The 22,608-nt window shown below is 44.4% G+C and overlaps 2 protein-coding genes across 4 annotated transcripts; both read right to left on the bottom strand.

The window, feature by feature from the left end:
• Window positions 1–226: 226 nt before the first annotated feature.
• Window positions 227–8,282, bottom strand: Il1f10 (interleukin 1 family member 10). Its single transcript, XM_028868862.2, has 5 exons — window positions 8,220–8,282; window positions 3,237–3,295; window positions 1,496–1,581; window positions 1,078–1,205; window positions 227–803 (listed from the first exon to the last, which is right to left on the bottom strand). Exons 2-5 carry the CDS (start codon window positions 3,266–3,268, stop codon window positions 591–593), a joined length of 459 nt encoding a protein of 152 aa, XP_028724695.1. The 5' UTR covers window positions 3,269–3,295; window positions 8,220–8,282; the 3' UTR covers window positions 227–590.
• A 6,267-nt stretch (window positions 8,283–14,549) lies between these two features.
• On the bottom strand, window positions 14,550–19,810 carry Il36rn (interleukin 36 receptor antagonist). 3 transcript variants are annotated; one of them, XM_037204732.1, is made up of 5 exons: window positions 19,613–19,810; window positions 19,225–19,277; window positions 16,933–17,018; window positions 15,681–15,808; window positions 14,550–15,473 (listed from the first exon to the last, which is right to left on the bottom strand). In XM_037204732.1, the coding sequence occupies exons 2-5, from the start codon at window positions 19,251–19,253 to the stop codon at window positions 15,249–15,251; spliced, it is 468 nt and encodes a 155-aa protein (XP_037060627.1). In that variant the 5' UTR covers window positions 19,254–19,277; window positions 19,613–19,810; the 3' UTR covers window positions 14,550–15,248. The 3 variants fall into 3 exon arrangements, with proteins under 3 accessions (XP_037060627.1, XP_028724694.1, XP_037060626.1); XM_028868861.2 differs by lacking the exon at window positions 19,613–19,810 and having other exon boundaries at window positions 19,225–19,591; XM_037204731.1 differs by lacking the exons at window positions 19,225–19,277; window positions 19,613–19,810 and having other exon boundaries at window positions 16,933–19,201.
• Between the last annotated feature and the right edge of the window lie 2,798 nt (window positions 19,811–22,608).

The raw sequence follows: 22,608 nt of genomic DNA on the forward strand, positions 1-22,608 counted from the left end.
AAACTCTGAGAAGAGTCCAGCCTGATATTCTGGGTTGTGACATCCCCTCGACACAGGGACTCCACTGGACCCTGGACCCAACATCCTAGAAAATCTGTGGGTGTCTTTCCAAGAAATCACCAGGGTACCCATGCCCTTTGAATTGCATATGAAACACAGGTCTTACTACGGCTGCTTCAATAAATTACCACAGATTCAGCGGCTTGAAACAATGGAAGTCTATTATTGTATATTTCTGGAGGCCAGAAAACTCTGAAATCGGTGTCAGGAGAGCCCTTGCCTTTTCCAGTTTCTAGAAATCACTTACACTCATCATCTCATGGTTCCTATCTCTATCCTCAAATTTAGTAGCGACGTTTACCCCAGTCTCTTTCCGACTCCTTCTTTCTCATGAGGCCTCATACGATTTCATTGGGTCAAATGGACCATGAAGGAAACGTCGCTTTTGCCATTTAATGTAACATAGTTGCAGATTCTGGGGATTAAGGCTTTCAGACATCATTGGTGGACCATCATTCTGCCTCCCACAGACTCTGAGCAAGATGGGCTCAGTTTAGGGGTGCTAGGTTGGACTTCGGTCTCATGCCTCCTTACCGACTCTGTTCAAAGTAGAACTCAGTACGGGTCGAGGGTTCGCTGTCTTTGGAAAGCTGCACTGGCTGATGGGGCTCAACCGGGCCGCTGAGGAACCAGCCAGGGCAAGCAGCAGCCTCGAGCCTGAAGGCAGAGCCCAAGCTTCTCTGGAAAAAGGTGAAACGGGTGGTTTGTTCACCGCCCTTGTATAGGTCCTCGATGCTCACATCCTGTGGGGAGAGGAGAGCCAGCTATGAGATGAGATGGGTGTTGTATTTGGGGTGTCAGGTCCTAACGGCCCAGGAGCTTGGCCAAAGAACTCAATAGAAAAAAGCTTTAGTCAAGGATGTTCCTTCTGTAGATACCGAAAGGCGAGGATCCCCTTGCTGGAGGCAGAGAGAGAGATGGAGGACAAGAGAGGGGATGTGCGGAAGCCAAGATGCCATTGTAATCTGGGGCACGACTGACGTTGTGTGTCCTCCAGAAGGAGGAGGGGTCTCTCACCTCCAGCCTCAGGGATGGCCCCTCTCTTGTCTCAACACATGCCAGGCAGCAACTTCCTCCCTGGATCCCCAGGAAGATGGGTACCTTGGAGCGGTCCAGGCCTCGGTTAGGAAGGATACAGATCTTCTCTGGGAGGTAAGAGAGAGTGAAATTCAGGCAGTGAGGGGACCCCAGATGGAAGGCAAGATATGACTCAGCAAGGAGCAGCTGGGCCTGGGCACACCTGGCCTGTTTCTGCATGGAGACAGTAGGGTGAGCAGAACTCACCAGGACAGGCTGAAGCTGCCCCTCACCTCTTCTCGTTATCATGGGGACAGCATTCTCATGTCTCTAAGAGACATGAGAGAAGAAATGAGTCAAGGGCCTGTAACAGGCAGAGATTGGGCAAGTCCCAGAAGAGAGACCCCCGGAGGCTCACCTGGGCTACAGTTGTCTGAATCAGGGTCTCCCACCAGGAGCTGGCCATTCCGTGTGTACAAAACCTTTTGATGTGCATCTTTGATTCTGAAATAGGAGGGCAAGGTTAATGGCCTGCTGCCTTCAGGGATCATTGTGTCTTTCAATCCCTGTGCTCTGGACCACCACACTGAGCCTTTGGTGAATTCACCATTTCCAGAGAGGAGAGGGACACTGCTCCATTAAGGGCAGAAACAGTTCCGTCCCAAAGCAAGAACAGGTTTCCTAGGCTCGTGATTGTCAGAGGCTCCCGTAAGTGACAGTAGCCAGTGCCTTTTCTAACAGAGATAGAGGATGTTTTTATGGCTGTCCGAGTAGTTGCTTTGAGACTCAGGTATCCCGGGGATGCAGTGCGTCCTATTCCAGATTTTCTGGGCCTCCTTCCTTCCTTCCTTCCTTCCTTCCTTCCTTCCTTCCTTCCTTCCTTCCTTCCTTCCTTTTTCTTCCTTCCTTCCTTCCTTCCTTCCTTTTTCTTTCTTTCTTTCTTTCTTTCTTTCTTTCTTTCTTTCTTTCTTTCTTTCTTTCTTTCTTTCTTTCTTTCTTTCCAGAACCACTCATTAATGAAAGAATTGAGGATGTAATAAGTATGATTTGCTTTGTAAACTTAGAAAAAGAGAGAGAAATCTGAAAATAAAGCCTATGTCACTAGATTCTGGCCCCATTCTGGCCATGGTGAGGTAAACTCTGGGTGGACCAAATACAGGAGGCCGAACCAGAACTAGATCAGGGCCTGATTAGTCATTGGGGATGGCTGGGTAGCTAATGACCTGCCTGGGAGGGTAAGTATGCATCAGGGAAGCTGGGGAGAAACTGTCACGCACGTGAAACATCAAAACCATTCCTGTTATTAGCCTAGTTGCCCAGCTGGTTCCAGAGATGCCCATCAATTGCTCTCAGAGCCCAGGGAGCTCCCAATACCTTTGAGAGCAGAACATCTGGAACAATGCCACCACCTCCAGGAGCCCTTCTGACTCTGCCACAGCTGGTAATGGCTGTTTAAGAACAGATCCACTATTGTTTTTAAAGCAGGCTCACTTGTTCATTAAGAACAAAGGTCAGTGAAGACCTTGCCACCTGGCATTCTTCACCGGCTTGGGGAATTGGGTGGGACTTAATAGTTCACCTGCTGGAGCATTCTATTTAGACATCACTAAGTGTGTCAAGGAAGCAGTGTGGTGCTTTAATCCCAGCACTTGGGAGGCAGAGGTGAGCAGAGCTCTGTGAGTTTGAGGTCACGCGAATATACATAGCAGGTTCCAGGCTAGCCAGGGCTATAGTGAAACTTTTTTTTTTTTTTTTTTTTTTTTTTTTTTTTTAAGGATACAGTTATCAGTTAAGTTCACCATGAAGATGCTGCTATTGGGACTCAAGATTGTTTGAGCTTTCTAAGAGCTAGATAAATCAGTTCAGAGAACATGGAGTCTGAGCCCACCCTCTGCTTCTGGGTAGTTGTATGGCATGGAGGAAAATTATACAACTTCTTGGAGCCTCAATTTCCAGATCTGTAAAATGGACTTAGCAATACTCTCCTTACAAATTTCTTAGTCTGCCACCAGGAAAGAGGGCTGTTGTTATTGACAAAGATGAAGAGTGATTATTCAATGCTTGAGTTTTTGTGGCCAGAGGGTGCTTCATTCCTTTGACTCATCCTTTTCCCTTCTTGTGTGATTCTCTGGACCCCTTGACTGAGAAAAATTACTTACATGTAGTATCTTGCCATGGGAAGGGAGCACATTCCTGCAGTTAGAGTGTCTGGTCTTTACTGCGGAGAAGAAGAAAAAAAGCTGTTAGAAAAGCAGAGGTGTGTATTTGGGGGCAGCCATCCTGGGGCTCAGAGTTACCCAGCCACAAGCTGTCCCCACCCCTTTGGCATTACGGAATCCACCATGGTCTCCCCACCCTCCCAGCTCTAGGCAGCTCTGCCTTTTCCTTATTCCTGGCCATTAGATCAGATTTTGCTGGCAGAGGTGCGAGCCTAGGACTCATCCATCTGCTGATGCCAGCTCTTAGAATCTAGAGAGCAGATTCACCCAAATAGCCTACCATCTCACTTCCCAGGCTCAGAGGTGGGTGCTCCAGAGATTGGGGATAACCTCAGGGCAGACCCAGTCCCATTTCTCAGCCTGGCTGGACAGTCACCCTGCTCTGTCTAAGTCACCCAGCAGGGAGTAAGACACTTAGCATAGGGAAGAACAACTTAGCCAGGGAGAATGGGCAGGGTTTGAAGGTTAGGAAGCATCATTCCTAGGAACTGGAGCTGCTGACACATGTGAAGAGTCTGTCCAAATGCCTCTCTTTTTTCCAGGTGAAAATCAGAACAGGATTGATAAACCGAGACTTGTGCTTTTGACAATGAGCACTGTGATGTGAAGAGAGTGACCTACATAAACCCCAAGCCACTGAAGATTCCCAGGACTGTGTTCTTTCCTGGAGGAGTATCCTATCCCAGAGTTCCCTGCTAAAATGATCACCCAGAAAGTCCAATCCAGAAGAGCACACAAGAAACTCAGAACAGATCCAAGCAGAACAGCTCCCAAGAGTAAGTGCAGGGATGACCGGACCTGAGGCTTACTGAGTAGATCTGACTCATGCCAAGCAGGAAGGGGGATAAAAAAAAGTAGTAATTACGTAAGAAAGCAGAAAAACGAGATAGAAAAGAAGAATGTGGGGAGAAACGAGACTTGGAGATGGAAGAAGTGATACTGAGGGAGCCAGGTAAGGAAAACAAGGTGGATGCTGATTGCAGGAATTCAGACACCTTGGTGTCACTGAGATCCATGGTCTGGCATGATAAGAAATGGGGCTGTAGCCCAAGTGGCTTTTATTACTGGTTATATGATTCTGTCACCATGGGAAGTAACTGGGCAAAAGTTTCAGACCTGTTGAGAGTGGAGGATAACAGGGCACTGATAACAGTGGCGGTTCTGCACACATGCTGGTGTCGTGAGTCAGGCACCAAGCACTCTGTCTGTTCTGTGATTGCATGTGTTGTTGCCCATGTCCCAGGGAGAGGTAAGGGATCGCCCAAACGTTTAGTTATAAAAGAGTTCAACTGAATATTTTTACAAGGTTGGGAAGTTGGAAATACCCTCAATGTCCACTAATAGGCAATTGGCTGAAAGGGAACGAACGACACATTCAGCAAATAAGAAGTATATGCTCGTTATTCATGACATTTATGACACAAAACTTCCAAATATATGAAGTGAAAAGTGTAGGTTATAAATACTGTGCTCATTATAATTACAACTAAATTCATAGCCGTCTAGAGACACACACATGGGAACAAAGACTGCTGGTGCTCTCACAGCGCTCATTCCTTACTGACAGGATGGTCAATGATTGGTAATATCCTTAACATTTTTTCCTGCAGTAGATTGGATTCCTTTTGTAATGTAAGCATTATTCTTTAAAAAATTTGAAGTGTTTAGTTAAAGTCATAGACGCCAAAACATGCCGGCACATCTGAATCACTCGGTAGGTATTTTTTCCCCGTCCTTAGTCTCTAGTGCTTGAAGTGATTCAAGTAATGAGCCAGGCTTAGGAACTGATACGTCAGGTCAGTCATCCTCACTCTGTGGGTTTCATACACGTGCATGTGTGTAATGTGTTTGTGTGTGAGAGTACAGGCACACATGTGCCATGCTATGCATGTGAAGGTCATGGGACAACCTTGGGTATTGGTCCTTGCTTTTCACGCCATTTAAGATAGGGTCTCTTATTTACTGCTATGCATGCCAGGCTAGCTAGCCCATAGCGTCTAGAGCATCTTTGGATTCACTTCCCATTTCACCATAGGACCACTTGTGATTATAGATGTGTTCTACTGTGTCCAGCTTTGTGTGGGTTCTGGGGATCCGAACTCAGATCCTCACATTTGCATGGCAAGTGCTTCACCCATTAAGTCATTTCCCCAGTGCTCACTCTCTAATGCGTATTTATATATCCTGCATTCTTGCTAAAATAGTGAGTCTTGTTCCCCAGGTCTGGCATGAAGCCTGAGACTGCTTTTTAAACATTCAGCCGGCTCTTGATAATGCTGCTGGTCCCCAGATCACACTTGGAGCAGTAAAGAACAGTGAATTCCTCCAGCCCAGGTAGACTAATAGCAGCACAGCCTCAAGGCAAGCCTGTTTGATGACATGCTCCCTCTGAGCCAGACCACAGAGGATCCTCTGGCTGTGGCAGAGGAAGTCTGAGCAGCCGGGAAGCTAGTCTGAGGTCCAAGAGGGACCAATGAAGTAGGTAGGTCTGTGTAAAGCTGCATATCCAGGCTGGCATCTTCAACTCTTGGTCAGTGTCAACTCAAACAGGCAACAGAAGTCCAGTGTTGGTCTAGTCAAGCTGCATCCTTGGGGCTCGAGAACTCAACATCTTAGCACAGCCCAGACTTCCAAAGTTTCCTGCAGACTCCCATATAGGGTCTCTCTGCCTAGGTTTTGGCTAGACTGTGTTAGAAGAGTAAGAAGTTACTCGTTCGTGCTAGTTCATGGCCACACAGGAAGCCTGGGGGCCTGATATTCTTCCCAATGTGCCACACACTGGATTCCCAAAGTTTTCCCTTCCTTGTTAACCCCAAACAGCCATTCACTCAGTTAGGGCCTGTGTCCCCTTTTCTTTCTCTAATCTATATTCCTGTCCGTGGACTTTGGCTGACTCAGACTTCTCTAATTCTCCTGTCCTGGAACAAGTGCCACCAACAGATAGTCCTGAGATCCCTCAACGTTCACCTCATTCTCCTGTATGTTGTCTGTATGAAGCCTGTTGTCTCCAAGGACAACATCAACTTTCATGGAGCCCAAACCAAAGGCATCTTAAGAATTATTTTTCTATTTCTCACTACCTCCTTGGAATCTGACATCAGTTGATTTCTTCACCTTTCCCCTTCTATCTGTCGAAGGCACATGGTAGAGTCCCTTTCCTCAGGTCATCCCAGGGTCGAGAGTCACAAGGAAGGTTGAGTTAGCTATCTTCTCCTCTCAACTCACTTATCTCTCTCAAGTCTGCTTGTCTCACTTTCATAACACTCCTCTCAACAGTGAACCTCAAATCCTGGGAAGCTGAAAATATGCCTCTCCTCCTCTTCGGAAATTACTCCTTTCAAATGTAGCTTTGTTTTTGTTTTTAGTTACTATTGTAAACATGCTAGCACTCCTGGTTGCTGTACCTTCAACCTAACCTATGTAAAGCATACGGAATTAATTTTTTTTAATTTTTTTTTTTTTTTGGTTTTTCGAGACAGGGTTTCTCTGTGTAGCTTTGTGCCTTTCCTGGGACTCACTTGGTAGCCCAGGCTGGCCTTGAACTCACAGAGATCTGCCTGGCTGTGCCTCCTGAGTGCTGGGATTAAAGGCGTGCGCCACCAGCACCGGGCCAGAATTAATTTTTTAAATATATCTTTGACCACATTCCTGCCCAGTTCTAGAATCTACAGTGGTCACCCACTTTGCTACCATCTGGCCCTAGTTTGCTTGTGCAACAGTATCTCATTTCTCTTTCCAGGACTCCTTCCTCATCCTCTCCAAGGGCATACACTGCGTTGCCTTTAGTTTCCCTGTTCAAAAGCCACTGCCCTTCATCACTGACCATTCACACCACTCATACTAAGGTCACTGGACCTGGCTTCAATACACATGGGCTCAGTGTCTTGTCGGTCCAGTTACACAACAGTTGAGAATGAGAGCTCAAACACACGGGGTCATGACCCCTCATGGCCAATCCTCAGGTTCATGACATTAGATTATGTGGTTGTCAAGGTTCTTTCTAGGTCAAACTAAGGTTCCATGACTCAAAATTGAACAATTCTCCTGTTTACTATTGTAACACTACTCTGAGCTCCTATTAAACTTTGCTATATTGTTTACTAGTGCACATTAAGGCAATTGTTTGCCTTATGAAAGTTGATCATCATGAAGCATGGTGTAAATAGCTCATCTGAAGCTCTATCCAACCACATGATTGTCACACACAGGAACTTAAGACTAGAACACAGAAAGCATGGATCAGGCTTTGACTGCAAGGCTGGATTCTAGAAGTAACCCTTCTACCAATTCATCTCGATTCTTTTTGTCCCTGGGCCTCCAATCTATTCCCATTGGAATGAGACATTGGATAAGATTATTATTTTTTCAAAACTGTTTTAAATTTCACAAGGAGATTCCTTTCTTTTACTTTTCCTTCCTTCTTTCTTTATTTCTTTTTTTAACAAAGAAACTAGTTGGACATATGATAGATAAAGGGTGATGGAGATGGCTTCAGAGGAGGTGATGGAGACACTAGCACCTTGGTGGCATTCTTATTGTCTACTGAAGTAATCAGTAGAATATCTCCAAGGAATGTCCATGTGTCACAAACAAAACACTGAATACCACTGACCTAGATGATATTTTTTAAAGATGATTTTTCAAAACTCTGTGGTTCCATATATATAATAACCTTGTTTTGACCCAATCTATACTTCTCCTTAAATTCTACCAAGTGCTCCTAGACTTGTAGAGCATCACAGAACATTCTATAAAAGGCATTCCTTGCTCCTTAGAGAGCCTAGGCATTTTGAAGGCATTGACAAAAAATTTTGTGTGTGTGTGTGTGTGTGTGTGTGTGTGTGTGAGAGAGAGAGAGAGAGAGAGAGAGAGAGAGAGAGAGAGAGAGAGAGAGAGAGAGAGAGAGAGAGTGTCACCACTGACCTGTAGATCCTGGTGTCTGGAACTCTGATGCCTGGAACCTTCAACTGATTTCTTCAGGGAATCAACACTGTGTTTATAATGTCTGGTCAGGGTGGGTCAGGCCTACAGCAATCTGTAATTGGCTCCAGATCAGGAAAGAAGAGGCCAGAGATTTCATAATATCTTCAACACAGTACGAATAATAAGGAGGTGGGGAGATTAATGAGTGTTTGTTGGAAGGGGAGAGAGTCACCCATAAAGCCTTGACAGAGGCCAGACAGTGACCTCCTGTCTCTGTAGCTACTGTCATTGACTGTGTTATTAGTGGTTTTGCTGCTAGATAAACAATGCTGGGGTCAAACATCTTTGATGCTCCATCTGAGACTTGGAGAGGTCTGAAGGACCAAGAATAGAAAGTCTACTGCTTGCTGGATGCCAGCAGCATCCAGAGAGCCATAATAAAGCAGGTGCTGATTACATCATGAGTGTGGCTCTGTTTGGGAAGATGAGAAGGAACCCTTTGCTTTTCAGATTTAATTAGTTGATGCAAACTTACTGAGACAGAGTATCTAAGGAAACACCGCTGTAGAAGACATTGGTCTTAGATTTGTATAGAGGTTGTACAGGAGCCATGTGCCCTAGATTATTAGGGAGTATGAGAATGTAGATTATTAGGGAGTATGAGAATGTGAACAGTGCAGGCTCAATAGACTCAGTTCTCTAGTTGACATTGCATAACTCTGTCCATCTGTCCATCCATTTCCCCAATCTATCCACTCACTTGCCCAGTTAATTATCTATTCATCCAACCATCTACATATTCATTTATCCATCTGTACATCAAACCACTTGTCCATCTTTTATATATCCACTGCTAGGGGTAAAAAATTGGATAGAATGTTTGCTGGAGATTAACTGCCTTATTGAAAATTTTCTTTTTGGGTCATTTGCAAATTTCCACAAAGGACTTGATGAGGAAGACCCAGATGACCATAGAATAAGAAATGAGAAAAGATAAGATCTCAAATATTATTTTTTTTGTTGCTGTTACTATTGCTGCTGTTTTGAGCTAACAATTTGTCAATGACATATATGTCTAGAAACATTTATTTTGTGTGAGGTAATGGAAGCTACTATAGAACTTTGCTAGGTTTTCATTATTCTTTTAGAACCCAATTAATGTTTTCCACCATCTTAAGCATTTTTTTGAGAAACAAAAACCTTATTCCTTTTAAAAATTTTCACGTTTTCCTTGAATAATATTTCACAACCATTCATTTCCATGTACTGTGTTGTTCTGGGAGATAAAATGTTTAATGTATGACTGAGCATCCTTTTGTATATGCCCCAAAATAATATGACTAGTATAGTGGTATAGCTGGGTCTTGAGGTAGATTGATTCCCAGATTTTTGAGAAACTGCCATATTGATTTCCAAAGTGACTGTGTAAGTTTTCACCCCCACCAGCTATGGAGGAGTGTTTCCTTTGCTCCACATCCTTTCCACCAGGAGCTGTCACTTGTGGTTTTGATCTTAGCCATTCTGGTAGGTGTAAGATGGAATCTTAGAATCATTTTGATTTGCATTTCCCTGATGGCTAAGGAAGTTGAACGTTTCTTTAAGTATTTCTCTGCTATTTCAAATTCCTCTATTGAGAATTCTCTGTTTAGATCTGTGCTCTATTTTTAAGTTGGACTGTTTGGGTTTTTTTGATGTCTAGCTTCTTGAGTTCTTTATGTATTTTGGTAATCTGCCTTCTGTCAGATGTGGGGTTGCTGAAGATCTTTCCCCATTCTGTAGGCTGCCATTTTATTTCTTTGATAGTGTCTTTTGCCTTAAAGAAACTTTTCAGTTTCCTGAGGTCCCATTTACTAATTGTTGATCTTAGTGTCTGCTCTATTGGTGCCCTGATCAGGAAGTTGTCTCCTGGGCCAATGCATTCAAGGCTTTTTCCACTTTCTCTTCTATTAGATTCAGTGTATCTGGATTTATGTTGAGGTCTTTTATCCTCTTGGACTTGAGTTTTGTGGAGGGCGATAGATATGGGTCTATTTACATTTTTCTACATGCAGACATCCAATTAGACCGGCACCACTTGTTGAAGATGATTTCTTTTTTCCATTGTATAATTTTGGCTTCTTTGTCGAAAGTCAGGTGTCCATAGGTGTGTAGATTTACACCAGGGTCTTAGATTAGAATCCATTGGTCTGCTTGTCTGTTTTTATGCCAGTACCAATCAGTTTTTAATACTATAGCTCTGTAGTACAGCTTGAGATCAGGCATTGTGATATCTTTGGAAGTTCTTTTATTTTACAAGATTGTTTTAGCTATCATGGTTTTTGTTTGTTTGTTTTTCTACATGAGGTTAAGTATTGTTCCTTCAAGATCTGTGACTAATGGTGTTTGGATTTTAATGGGGATTGCACTGAATCTGTAGATTGCTTTTGGTAAGATGGCCATTTTTACTATATGAATCCTACCAATTCATGAACATGGGAGATCTTCCCATTTTCTGATATCTTTTCCAATTTTTCTCTCTTCAAAGACTTGAAGTTCATGTCATATAGGTCTTTCACTTGCTTGATTATTTGAGGCTATTGTGAAAGGTGTTGTTTCCCTAATTTGTTTCTCAGCCCGTTTATCATACCACAAGGACATTTGCCCAACTATGTTCATAGCAGCTTTATTCATAATAGCCAGAACCTGGAAAGAATCTAGATGTCCCTCAACAGAAGAATGGATAAAGAAAATGTGGTACATTTACACAATGGAGTATTACTCAGCTGTTAAAAACAATGACATCATGAAATTTTCAGGCAAATGGAACTAGAAAAAATTCATTCTGAGAGAGGTAATCCAGACTTAGAAAGACAAACATGGTATGTACTCATTCATAAGTGGATATTAGCTATAAAATAAAGGAAAACTATGCTACAATCCACTAGGTAATGAGGAGGATTCAAGGGGGAACACCCAGATCTTTCTGGGAAGGGGAAATAGAAGAGATTTCATGAGTGTACTGAGGGTAGGTGGGGATGGGTACATGATCGATCAGGTTTGGGGGGCAGAGGGAGAGAGTACTGAAAGAGACTACTGGAAAGGGGGGAATTTTGGGATCAGTTAAAAACCTGGTGCAAGGAAATCTCCCAGGAATCTGCAAGGATGATCCCAGGTAAGACTCCTAGCACTAGCGATACATAGCCTGAACTGGTCATCTTCTGTGACCAGGCAAGACTTCAAGTGGAGGGAGTGGGAAATCAACCCAGCCACATGACCTTCCATTTACAGTCTGTCCTGCCTATGGGATGTGCTGGGGTAAGGGTGGCCTAGAGACTGAGGGAGTGGCCAACCAATGACTGGCCTAGCCTAAAACCCATGCCAGGAGAGTAAGCCCACTCCTGACACTGCCTGGAATACCAGTATCCACAGGCTGAATGACCCTGAGACCTAGGATAGGACCAAAAATGACTGGAGGAAAACTACAATACCAATGTAATGATGCTTAACCATATTCTGCTATACTCATAGATTGGTGATTACCCCAATTGTCATCAGAGAGGCTTCATCAAGCAACTGGTGGGAACAGATGCAGACCCACAGTCCAACATTAGGCAGAGCTTGGGGGAATCCTTCTGAAGAGAGGGAAGAATGATTTTAGGAACCAGAGGGGTCAAGGACATCACAAGAAAACCCACAGCATCAACTAGCCTGGGATCACAGAGACTGAACTGACAACCAGGGAGACTGCATGGGACTCACCTAGGCCCTCTGCATCTGTGTTACAGCTTGGTCATACTGGGTTGCCTTGTTCAGCTTTTTTTTATTAAGACATTTTTTTTTTGTTCATTTTACATACCAATCACAGATCCCCCTCTTTCCTCCTCCTACCCACCCCCATTCCTTCCTACAAGAAGATAAGGTTTCTACCAAAATTACAGAAATCTAAAAACACTAGGTTGTTTTCATCTGAACAGCCATGATGCCAGACTCTCTCAGGCTGTACATGCCTCCCTTTTCTGTTACCATTGTAGCAATAACAAAACAAATGTGTTTCTATTCCTTCTTCCCCTCCCACTTTGGAAGGAAGTGTCAGTTCATCTATGCCAAAGTTTTTTTTTGAATTCTGACACCCTACAAAGGATGAATCAACCACTCTGACCTTTGAGAATAGGTGGGATTTGAGCTACTCGTTCATAAGGGTTTAGAATGGTAGAGGAAAGGGAGAGGATGTTCCAGAATTGTGAGTTTCCACATTCTGTACTCACCATGTTCCAAAAGTTTGCCAAGTATTATTCTAGGTGCTCAAAAACATATTGATCCAGCTCCAACCTTAAGGTCATCTGGGTTCCACAGACACCAAGCCAACTTTTGACGCTGTGATAAGCACTGAGTATCGTCATAGCATATGACCAGGGAGCTCATCTCTTCAAATACTTCTTACAGGAGGTGATACCTTAGCAGGGCATTGAAAAGTGAGTGATTTCTATGGGCAGATGGGATAGGTGTAATGTCCTCAAATAGAAAATGCACCATGAGATTCTCTGACTCACAGACAGACATTGTGAATGGGGGATGCAGAAAGAGCCTGGCAGCCGAGGTCGGTGTCCTCAGTATCTCCAAGGGCCTGTGGTAGAAATGGTGCTGCCTGTTGCTCAGGAAATCTTAGATGTATCTGGACTGAAGATTCTAGGACAATGGAGGCTGTCTCTTCTGTCCTAGCCACCTCTTTGCTGGTCCTTCTATTATCCTGCCAACTCTAAACCTGCCAAGCTGCCCTGACAAGTGAGCTATAGCTGAATACTTGGGGTTCAGATATGGACTCCTTCTTTTGCTTTCACTCTTAGTCCTCAATGTTTTAGGCAGGGATATTAGAGGCAGGAGGTGCAGAGATGAATGAAACCTTATGGCAACAGGTAACAATTAACAAGTGAAGCATGCTCAGCTTTTAAATGGGCTATTTGGGTTAATAAAGGGCTGGTGTTCATTTTGAGAAGGAAAATGAAAATACTGGAGGAAAAAGGGTTAATCATAATAAAGTAAATGCACATGATTCTTTTCCATTGACTATTACTGCAGCTTATCAACGTACTCCAGAATCTAGATTGATTGTTTTACAGTGTTTTTACGAGGCAGGAATCTGGAGGAGCTTGGTTGGGCAGTTCTGTTCCAGTCTCTCATGAGACTGTACTCAAGCCAGCAGCTGGGTTGCAAGGCTGCCGGGCAGGCTCTGCTTCTGAGCTCACACATGCAGCTGTTGTCTGTGGGAGCTGTTGACCATGTCCCATACGGCCTCTCTTTAGGGCAGCTTACAGCATAGAATCTGGCTTCCCCCAGTGTACAGAGAAAGAACAGGGCCTCAAAGAACTCACTAAAGTGTCTTTTATAATCCAATCCGCTCTCTGTAGTAACCTGTTATCACCTCCGCTGTACTCCAGAGTCCAGCCATAACTCTGGCAGAGGGTTAGAGGGAATGAGCATGAGGAAGCAGGGATCACTAGCAGCTCCATCCACTCCCTCCAGCTGCCTGAGACCATTTCCACACGCTTAGTCACTTAAAACAGCAGAAATGCATTCTGTGACAGTGGAGGGGACTAGAAGTCTGAAATCAAGGCATCAGCAAGGTGGCAGTCCCTCTGAAGCTCAGGGAAGGAACCCCTCCTCCTCTCTTCCTTGCTTCTGGTGGTCCACACAGTCCGTGGGCCCCTCTTCTGCTGGTGGCAGCAACATCACTTCAACCTTTGCCTCTGTGTCACATGGGTCTGTCCCCTGTGCCTCTTCTGTGTCCAGTCCTCATTTTTGAAGGACACCAGTCAAGGGAGATTGAGTCCAGCACTTTAACTGTAAAGACTCTGCCCAGGAAAGATCCTCATAGATTGGGGAAGGACATTAATTTGAGGAGGGAACTTTCTAACCAGCACAGTGAAGCTGGCTGTCACTCAGAATCCCAGGGGTTGCAACTACTGCAGATCAAAGTACAGGGTAGCTTTTCCGCTTCTCTTCCATTCCTTTTTCCTTCCCCCCCCCTCACTCCTTCCACTCCTTCCCTCTTTTATTTTCCAGCACAAAAGCTTTACATTCTTCCTGACTTTTCTGGGATTTGCCTCTTGTGCTCTGCTCCTGCCACTCAGAGCAGCTGAGCTCTATTTGGATTTCACTTCAGGGCAGTAGAGGGTGAGGACAATGGGAAATTATGTCTGCTCCAGTTCCCACCATATTGATTCCTTTTCTTAATATTATGTAAGTAATGCATCTCCATAATGGAAAAGTTAATAAACACAAATAAAAAGAAACATCACCTATACTGCCCCCACCTGGACATTGCTACAATTGATGTGAACACTTCCAGACCTCTTTTAAAACATATAATACAGATAAGTATATTTTAATTAAGGTGAAAATACAAGATACATTACTTTGTAGCAAGCTCTTCCCACCCAATGTTCACGAGCATCTTTCTGTGTGAGTAGACATCAGAATCAGGGATTTTTATTGTACCTCTGGTTTCAAACCAGGACAGTGTGCCTGGCCATCTTCTGTCCTCTATCCTGACATCGCCCTCTCAGTCCAAGGTCAGAGAATGAAGGCAGGGATAAAAGAGGCAGTGGATGTGAGCTGCAGGATTGAGGGAAGGAGCCCAGCCAGCCAAAGATCTTCGTGATACCTCCTTCTCCTGCCCAGCAGGGGATGGCAGAGCTTCTGAGGCACTGTGTCAGATTTCACAATGCATCAACCACCCCACCACTCTCTCACCCGAGAATCTCTTTATGCTATTCTTTGTCCTATGCAGTTTGTATAGGTTCCACACCAGAGGTAGTACCACCCAGTGCAGAAGGAGTCCACACACTGAGCTCCGGATACCCGAAGAATTTGTTGGGAACCAGGAGAAGAGAATGGCTGTGTGCCTCCTAAGTCAGAATGGGAGTCCCCAGGGGAAAGGGGAGGGAGAGGAAGGAGTAAGTCACCCACCATGGAGCTCCTCTATCACTACCTGCCCCTCACCCGCCTTGCCTACTCCGCCTCTGCCTAGGGAGTTTGGGGGACCATGCAGTCCTAGTCACATTGCTGAAAGTAGAAGTCCGTGATGGGAGCGTCCGAGGCGGCCTCCTCAGGGATCTGGGTGAGCCTGACAGGCTGGTCAGCTTCGGGCGCAGTGCCGAGGAACCAGCCGGGGTAGGCGGCTGACTCGAAGCTGGAGGTGAGGCCCATATCCCGCCGGTAGAAGGTGAAGCTCTTGGATTCCTTAGTCCCGAGGTAAAGCTCCATAATGTTCACGGGCTGTAGAAAAGGGCCATGAGGGATGAGACACAGGAGTGCCAAAGAGAGAGGGCTAAGCTGGGCAAGGGAAAGGTCCCCAGGGAGGGGGCAGCGCTGGCTCAACATGCCTTCGCCAGCATCTGAAGGTACCTAGGCTGTAGAGTGGCAGAGTGTGCTCGCCTCTCCTGCCTCAGGCCCAGAAGGTGAAGACGCTGCAGCAGGACTCACCTCAAGTTTCAGAGTCGGCTCTTTCTCTGTCCCACAGGACAGGCACTGGCTTCCTCCCTGAACACCCAGGATGACAGGGGACAGACTGGCATCCAGTGCCCGATTTGGCACGACGCTGATCTCCTCACCTAGAGGAAAAAGGCAAGATTCGGGAACTTGCTTGTCCTTCTGCCCACTCTCCCCCAGGAGTAGGTCTTAAAGGGTTTAGAGCCAGTGTGAGGCATCCTGCCTTCCAACACACTGTTAAGGCTAATCTCCTGCCACCTGGCTAAGGTTGTAAACCAAAGCACAGGAACACCAGGTAAGACCTCCTACCCCATCCCTCTTGCTCAGGGCTAAACTTTGATAGATTCTCTAAATTCCAAGAGATTACCCCTCCCACTACCCCCTTTAATTCCCTTGACTCCCAGGCCTCTTTTCTGGACCTTGTCTTATCCCGTTAGAGTTGCGTAGTGTCTTTAGCCCCTGTGGGATTTCTGCAGAAGAGGATTTCACTCTGTACATCACCCCTCATCCCGTGTACACATGCACAGACAATCACACACATATTACATCTATACATGCATATTTACATAGCTATAATTACATATGTGTGCACCCCATACATATTACACATAATCAAAACATGTACATATCGATAGACACACATGCAATGCTTATGTGCAAATACTATGCATATACATACTTAAGCACATAACCATATTTATGTACATGAGCTTGTGCATTCACATATAGCTGTACCCTTATGTGGTGTTCACATATGCACACATGTACACACAACGCAGCAAATGGATCTAGTACCTCATAAGGGTGCCCACATAAACATGTATGCACCAATGTGGAAAGGCCTGTCAAAGTATGAGGGCACAGTGAGTAAGCAAGAGGCCAGAGCTCCCCCTCAACCCCATCCAGATCTCAGCATTGAGGGTAACTGAGGATCGCTAGAGAGAAGGATGGAGGCGCAGAGCCCACTCACTCGGGAATGAAGAACTATTTCAGCCCTTTGCACAGTAAGGTGATAGAATACCCAAAATAGTCTGTGATGGAAACATAAGTTGTTTTTCCTGGACAATATCCCACTTCTACACAGGCTTCCCTGGGGTCCTCACTTTCCTTGAAGCCTGTTTTATGCTGCCCTATTTGACATAGCGATTTGTGGGTCTGCAAGCCTGTCGCTGGTTTACAGAGCCATTCAAGGCTTCTCAACACATACCCCAGAGAGTACAGAGGCCTGGGACTCATAGATACCAACCTTTAATGACCTTTCCTGCATGCAGCCCTCCAGCCAGCAGCTGGTTATCGTGCAGGTAAAGTACCTTCAAGGCTGAATCCTTCATTCTGAAACACCAGGAAGGGACAAGAGTCCATAAGAGCAGGGATGAGCACTTTACCTTGCCCTGGCTCCAGAAGGTCTCCCAAACCTCAGGTATCTTCTCTTCTTCTATTTCCACTGTGCCAGACATAGCCACCAGCTTTCAGTCCTAGCTCGGCAAGATCACCCCTCTGCCACCTATCTGTATCTGAGGTCTGCTCTCTCCCCATATGAAACCTTTTATATCTCAGAAAATCTCCTTTCTAATAGGTTGGAAGAATCTATGAGTTGGAGCCCTGGGCTCTTCAAAGCCAGGAGACCACTTCTCCAACCTTCTCTGATGTCCTTGACACAAAGATTTCTTTCTTTTCTTTTTTTTTTTTATTAAACCTGTATTGATGAGCCTCAAGTTGTTTAGACATTTTTGGCCCTGTGGGATCCCTGTGAGCAGAAGAGGGTTTTACCTGAGCTAACTCTGCACAGGAAGGTTTGGGGATGAGCTGTAGCAAACTAAATACTTGCCTTCTTTGGGTATGACTCTTCATTGCTAAATCATGACAGTGGGTTAAATAACGCCCAGAACTCTTCTGAATTAAAATCTGATGCTTGGTTTTTTGGTTTTGTTTTGCTGTTTGAGATAGGATCTCACTGTATAGCCCTGATTGGCCTGGAACTCACTGTGTCGACCAGATTGGCCTCAAACTCATAGTTCTGCCTGACTCTTCTTCTCGGCTCCCTCCATTCTTATGGAGCATTTCAAATCACATTTGCTTCCACTGGACTGTATATTCCATCCTGAGGACTGTCTTTAAAGCTCTATTTTATTTTTCAAAGTTACTTTTCAGCTGCTTTTTTGATACTCTGTAAGGTGAAATATGTTTAAGTAGACCTTCAGTAGACTTAAGTAGACCTCCACTGATGTCATATGGGGAAAACTTTGCAGTGTAAAAATGGTTTTGATGTCTGGCCAAACATTTTTTTTGCACGAGTGTGTGTATATGGTGTGTGTGTGTGTGTGTGTGTGTGTGTGTGTGTGTGGTGTGCATGCCCACAAGTATGAGCATGTACATGGGGGCCACGACTCCACCTTGGGTGTCTTTCTTAATCTTGCATCACTTTATTTCCTGAGGCAGGGTCCCTTGCTGAACCTGGAGCTTGCCAATTTGACTAGTCTAGCCATCTTGCCCCAGGGTTCTCCTGTCTCTCCATCCCAGGTACTGAGATTAGAGGCTGGCTAAAGACACCCACCAGGCTTTTATGCAGAGTCTGGGGATATGGACTCTGGAAATCACATTTCCTAACATGAACTTTATCCCCTGAGCCGTCTCCCTAGCCCCAAATATGACGAGGAAGCAGCATTCTACATCTTACTTAGTCAGAGAACACTGTTGCACGAACAATCTCATGGGACTAAGCTTCAGAGAACACACTTGGAGAAATTCTCCAACTCCTTGGCAGCACAGGATTGGTTCTGGGACCCCCTACAGATAGCCAAACCCACAGATGTTATATAAAATGGCTGTAGTATTTGCATCTAACTGGTGTCCATCCTCCTGAATACTTTAACTATCTCTACATTATTGCAATACCTAACACCAGGCAAACAGTACATAAATAAGTAAGCTGTTATTTAAGGAAGTAATAATTAGGAAGCCTGCATATGTTCACCACATATGCAAATTTTTCTTAATATTTTCAATTCAGTTTGTTGAATCTGTAATTGAAGAAACCACAGATACAGAGGGTTGACAAGTTATAAACTGAGTCCAGTGAGAGTAAGGACCATTCTCATCTGCTGCTGTAAAATCTATAGTAGGGTGCCTGATTCATTGCATACCAGGGAGCAACAGATGGATAAGCTTTTGTGTTAGTCCCACCCCCAGAGAGGATCGTGGAGGAATTAGTACAGTGGTTGGCTTCATGGCAATTCATGGCCATGGGAGGCAACAGTGGAGCTCTGTAAGGGACACCCAGCTCTCCTTTTCACCAAAAATGACTCTAGACTTCCTAGTTACTTGTCCCATCCCCCATCCATTAAATTTAGAATTAGGAACCTGTGAGAATCCCGCTCAGTCCTTCCCCAGTCTGAAGGAAGTCAGAAGAGCTCCAAGGGCAGTATTGGTCCTGTCTTCCCAGCTTCCTGTGACAGCCCAGCTGGGAGAATGACCCTTCTTGTCTACCCGGAACTCATTTTTTGGAGAACACCACCAAACAAGATGAACAAATACTCACCGGAAGCACAGTGCCCCACTCAGGACCATAATGAGCGCCACAGTATGTAGACCCTATTTCAAAATAAACAGTGGGAAATTTTAGGCAAAGAGAAGGCTGGGAAATTAGAGGCCTGAGAGAAAGCAGGCTCCAAAGACTGTCAACATGTGAACAGCCTGTCCATAGCAGGAATTTCTGGATCTGGAAGTCAGGAAAGACCCCACGAAGGGACCCTCGGATCTCTCCTTCCTCCAGGCAGGAACCTGTGGTTGTTTGCCTGCTTTCCAAGATGCCTTGGTCCTTTAAGTACATGAAGTACACTAATGATCGGGGAGGAGCCCTGAAACTCACTAGGGAGGAGCAGGGTTTCCCAGAATGATTTCACACCATCCCAAAGTCCCCAAAGCACCTCCTGCTGCACCTTCTCCCCCAATGAAGGAAGCTTCTATAGACAGTCTTCTTCCTAGAATTCTGAAGGACTTCCTCTGGCCTTCCCAGCTCTCCAGGAACACTCGGCTGCTTCAGGTAGTAGATCCGGGAAGCCAGAGCAACCTTCTTTCTTCTGTCCCTCTCTCCCTCCCTTCTTCCAGTCCCTCCTTCCTTCCTTTGCCAGACCTATAGAACTGGTGGAGGCGGAGATCTGCTTAGGAATGTTTAGGCAACAGTTGTAGAAAAACCAGAAAATCCAGACATGCAAAAAAAAAAAAAAATGCATGCTCACTCGTCTTTGGATACATTAACAAAAAACAAATGTGAACACCTTTTCTTTTGTACACATTTAACCACAGGCAGCTTTCCATATGACAACAACATAGAAACTGTACTTTTTTTCAACCTCCATTTTTATGTAGGAACATAGCAGAATATCTTTCTATACCAAACATGATAATGACATCATAAGTCTGAATAGCTAGATAGTATTTTATGTACAGTTGTGGCATCATTCATGTACATTCATCTGCTTATCATTGGTCCCTCCTACAATTGGGTTTGTTTGCTTACTTGATTTTGCTATTGAATACTATGTTATGATAAATCTCTATGATCCTATGCTTTGTCTGTCTTAAATACTTGGTTAGTAAAACAATATGTAGTTATAAAATAATGAACATGTTTTTAATACCTCCACAAATTGTGACAGAATTAGAGCTAAAGATCACTGCATAACAAAAAATGTTAGATGTTTTGGGTACTACTGAGAAATATCGGTTGTTATTCTGCCAAACATCTCTCAGGAAAGTAAATTTAATGTAGAAGCTCTCTTATGCAAAATTGTCAGATGAACTATTAGTTGACTAAGTAGGAACTACACTATAATATCTAAAAACAAAACAGAATTCCAGGAAGAAGCAGCCTATAGGCAAAGTAGAGCTTTAAGCAAGATTGTTCTTATCTGTCAGAGAATACAACATTGTTTCACCTGAAAAAGTTAGAGAGCCAGGACATCTGTTGCCAGATAGTGTCTTCTAGACATAACAGGGATACTGCACCTGAGAAATCTCTATGATGTGGTTGCCTAAACAAGACCTGCTTAATGACTACACCAGCTGACATGTCATTGTGGATGAGGAAATTCGCAAGGCCCTATTTCCTAGATGAAGAACTAGAGGCAGTCATGCCTGCTGAGAGATGGAGAATTTAGTTTTTCTAGGGATGAGCTCCCTAATAGGTTATTCAGTCCCAAATGCTCAGCTCTAAATGCATGTACACACAAGACACTAGATGAACTAAGTGTCTTACATATACGTGTGTGTGTGTATGCGCGCACACGTGCGTGTCACAACAATAATTATAGAAGAAGCAGTCTTCAATTTGAGAGAGAAGAGAAGGTATATAGGAGCAGTCACAAGGAGGAGCAGGAGGAGTAGACATGATATAAATCCAGTACTCATGTATGAAATTCTCAAAAATATACACAGTTAAAAAGTTTAAAAAGCCAGAATACCGTCTGCCTAGGCCACCTTCCCTGACTCCTTGCTTCGGTGAACTGTGCCCAAGTGTCCAGTGAACAGTGTCATGAGGCCCTAATGCAGCTGTCTCTGCTTTCTGCCTGAGACAGAATGATGCCTATGTGTGGCTGGCCTGCAGGGATGTGGCAAGCTTGCTGGGTGTGCAAGTGGGGATGTCTCTGCCAGTGTTGCTGCGGTGAAATGTGCTGATGTAAAAAGAAAGTGATGTCAGTAAGAGGTTTGGATCTCCTTCTGGCACAACATGAAACAGACTTCACTAACAATTAGCTTTCCCTAGAACACATCCCTTGGTTTGAGTTGTTAATTACTATGGATTAGGTCCCAGTGTATGCTTATGGTTCAGCATCTCCATTGAAACCCATGCTGGTGTTGATCTCTACACCATTCTCAATATCCAAGCTATAGAATCAGTCTAGGTACTCATCAGTGAATGAATGGGTGAAGAAAATGTGTACACATACTATGGAGTCTTATTGTGCCATAAACAATAAGATTGTGTTACTTCAGGGAAAAAAATGAAACTAGGGCTCATCATGTTAAATGGAATAAGCCAATCTTATAAAGACAAATTATGCATGGCTTTGCTCATTTGTGAAATCTAGCTAGGTGAAAAGAACAAGAAGGTAAAAGAGGGGTTGTTAGAGATATGGAAGCAGAAAAGAGGGAGAAGAGATCATAAAGGGCTATGGAAAGAAGGATTATGATCAAAGCATATTATACGCATGTATGGAAATGCCATGACGAAACCCATCACTTTACATAATGAATGAACGCACATGGAGGGCAAACTCCTGCTGAAATTTAATCCTCATTGTGAGTATTAAGAAGTGGGGATAGTTGGGACCTTTGAGAAGTTATTGAGTCCTGAAGGCAGAGGAATGAGTTAAACTAGTTAAGAATTACAGGACCAAAAGTTGCTGGATTATCTAGGGTATGGATCTGGTATACAAGCCAGCTTGGCCCTATCTTGTGTATAGACCTCTCTCCCTGGGCAGGAACCCTTCTTGGGTTTCTGAAGAATCTTCACCAGCAAGGGGGGCTTCACCAGATGCAAGTGCTGATCTTAACTTTCCAGGCTTTGTCAGTGAGTTAAATAATCCTCTTTTCCATATAAATCAAGGCAACAAAAGAAAATATGTCCACGGACTCTTGGAAATTTCAGAGAGCACTTCTTACAGGGGGAGGAGTAACATAAGAAAGTGGGCATGAGAAAAGTAGAACCGCATACATGCATGAACACGTCATATGGAAATCTATTATTTTATATGCCAGCTAAAATTAACAAAGAAAATAATCCTACAAGAGATGATGCTTCATTTGCTTTCTCTTGAGAGTAGGCTAAACCCAGCGACTTCAGTAAATATGGTCTACGGTGGGAAATGACAGTGTGTCACTTCTGAATCCAGGGCATAAGAGGCACTGCAGCTTCCTCCTA

The sequence above is a fragment of the Peromyscus leucopus genome, chromosome 4 (genome assembly GCF_004664715.2).
Source record: "Peromyscus leucopus breed LL Stock chromosome 4, UCI_PerLeu_2.1, whole genome shotgun sequence".
NCBI lineage: Eukaryota > Metazoa > Chordata > Mammalia > Rodentia > Cricetidae > Peromyscus > Peromyscus leucopus.

Excerpts from the sequence above, each read along its gene's own strand:
- Il36rn (XM_037204731.1), bottom strand. The coding sequence starts at position 17,143 with ATGTCTGGCACAGTGGAAATAGAAGAAGAGAAGATACCTGAGGTTTGG. Across the intron at positions 15,809-16,932 it reads TGCAGGAAAGGTCATTAAAG|GTGAGGAGATCAGCGTCGTG; the intron begins GTTGGTATCTAT and ends TTTTTCCTCTAG. Across the intron at positions 15,474-15,680 it reads AGCCGACTCTGAAACTTGAG|CCCGTGAACATTATGGAGCT; the intron begins GTGAGTCCTGCT and ends CCTTTTCTACAG.
- Il1f10 (XM_028868862.2), bottom strand. The coding sequence starts at position 3,268 with ATGTGCTCCCTTCCCATGGCAAGATACTACAT. Across the intron at positions 1,206-1,495 it reads TTCAGACAACTGTAGCCCAG|AGAAGATCTGTATCCTTCCT; the intron begins GTGAGCCTCCGG and ends CTTACCTCCCAG. Across the intron at positions 804-1,077 it reads GGCCATCCCTGAGGCTGGAG|GATGTGAGCATCGAGGACCT; the intron begins GTGAGAGACCCC and ends CTCTCCCCACAG.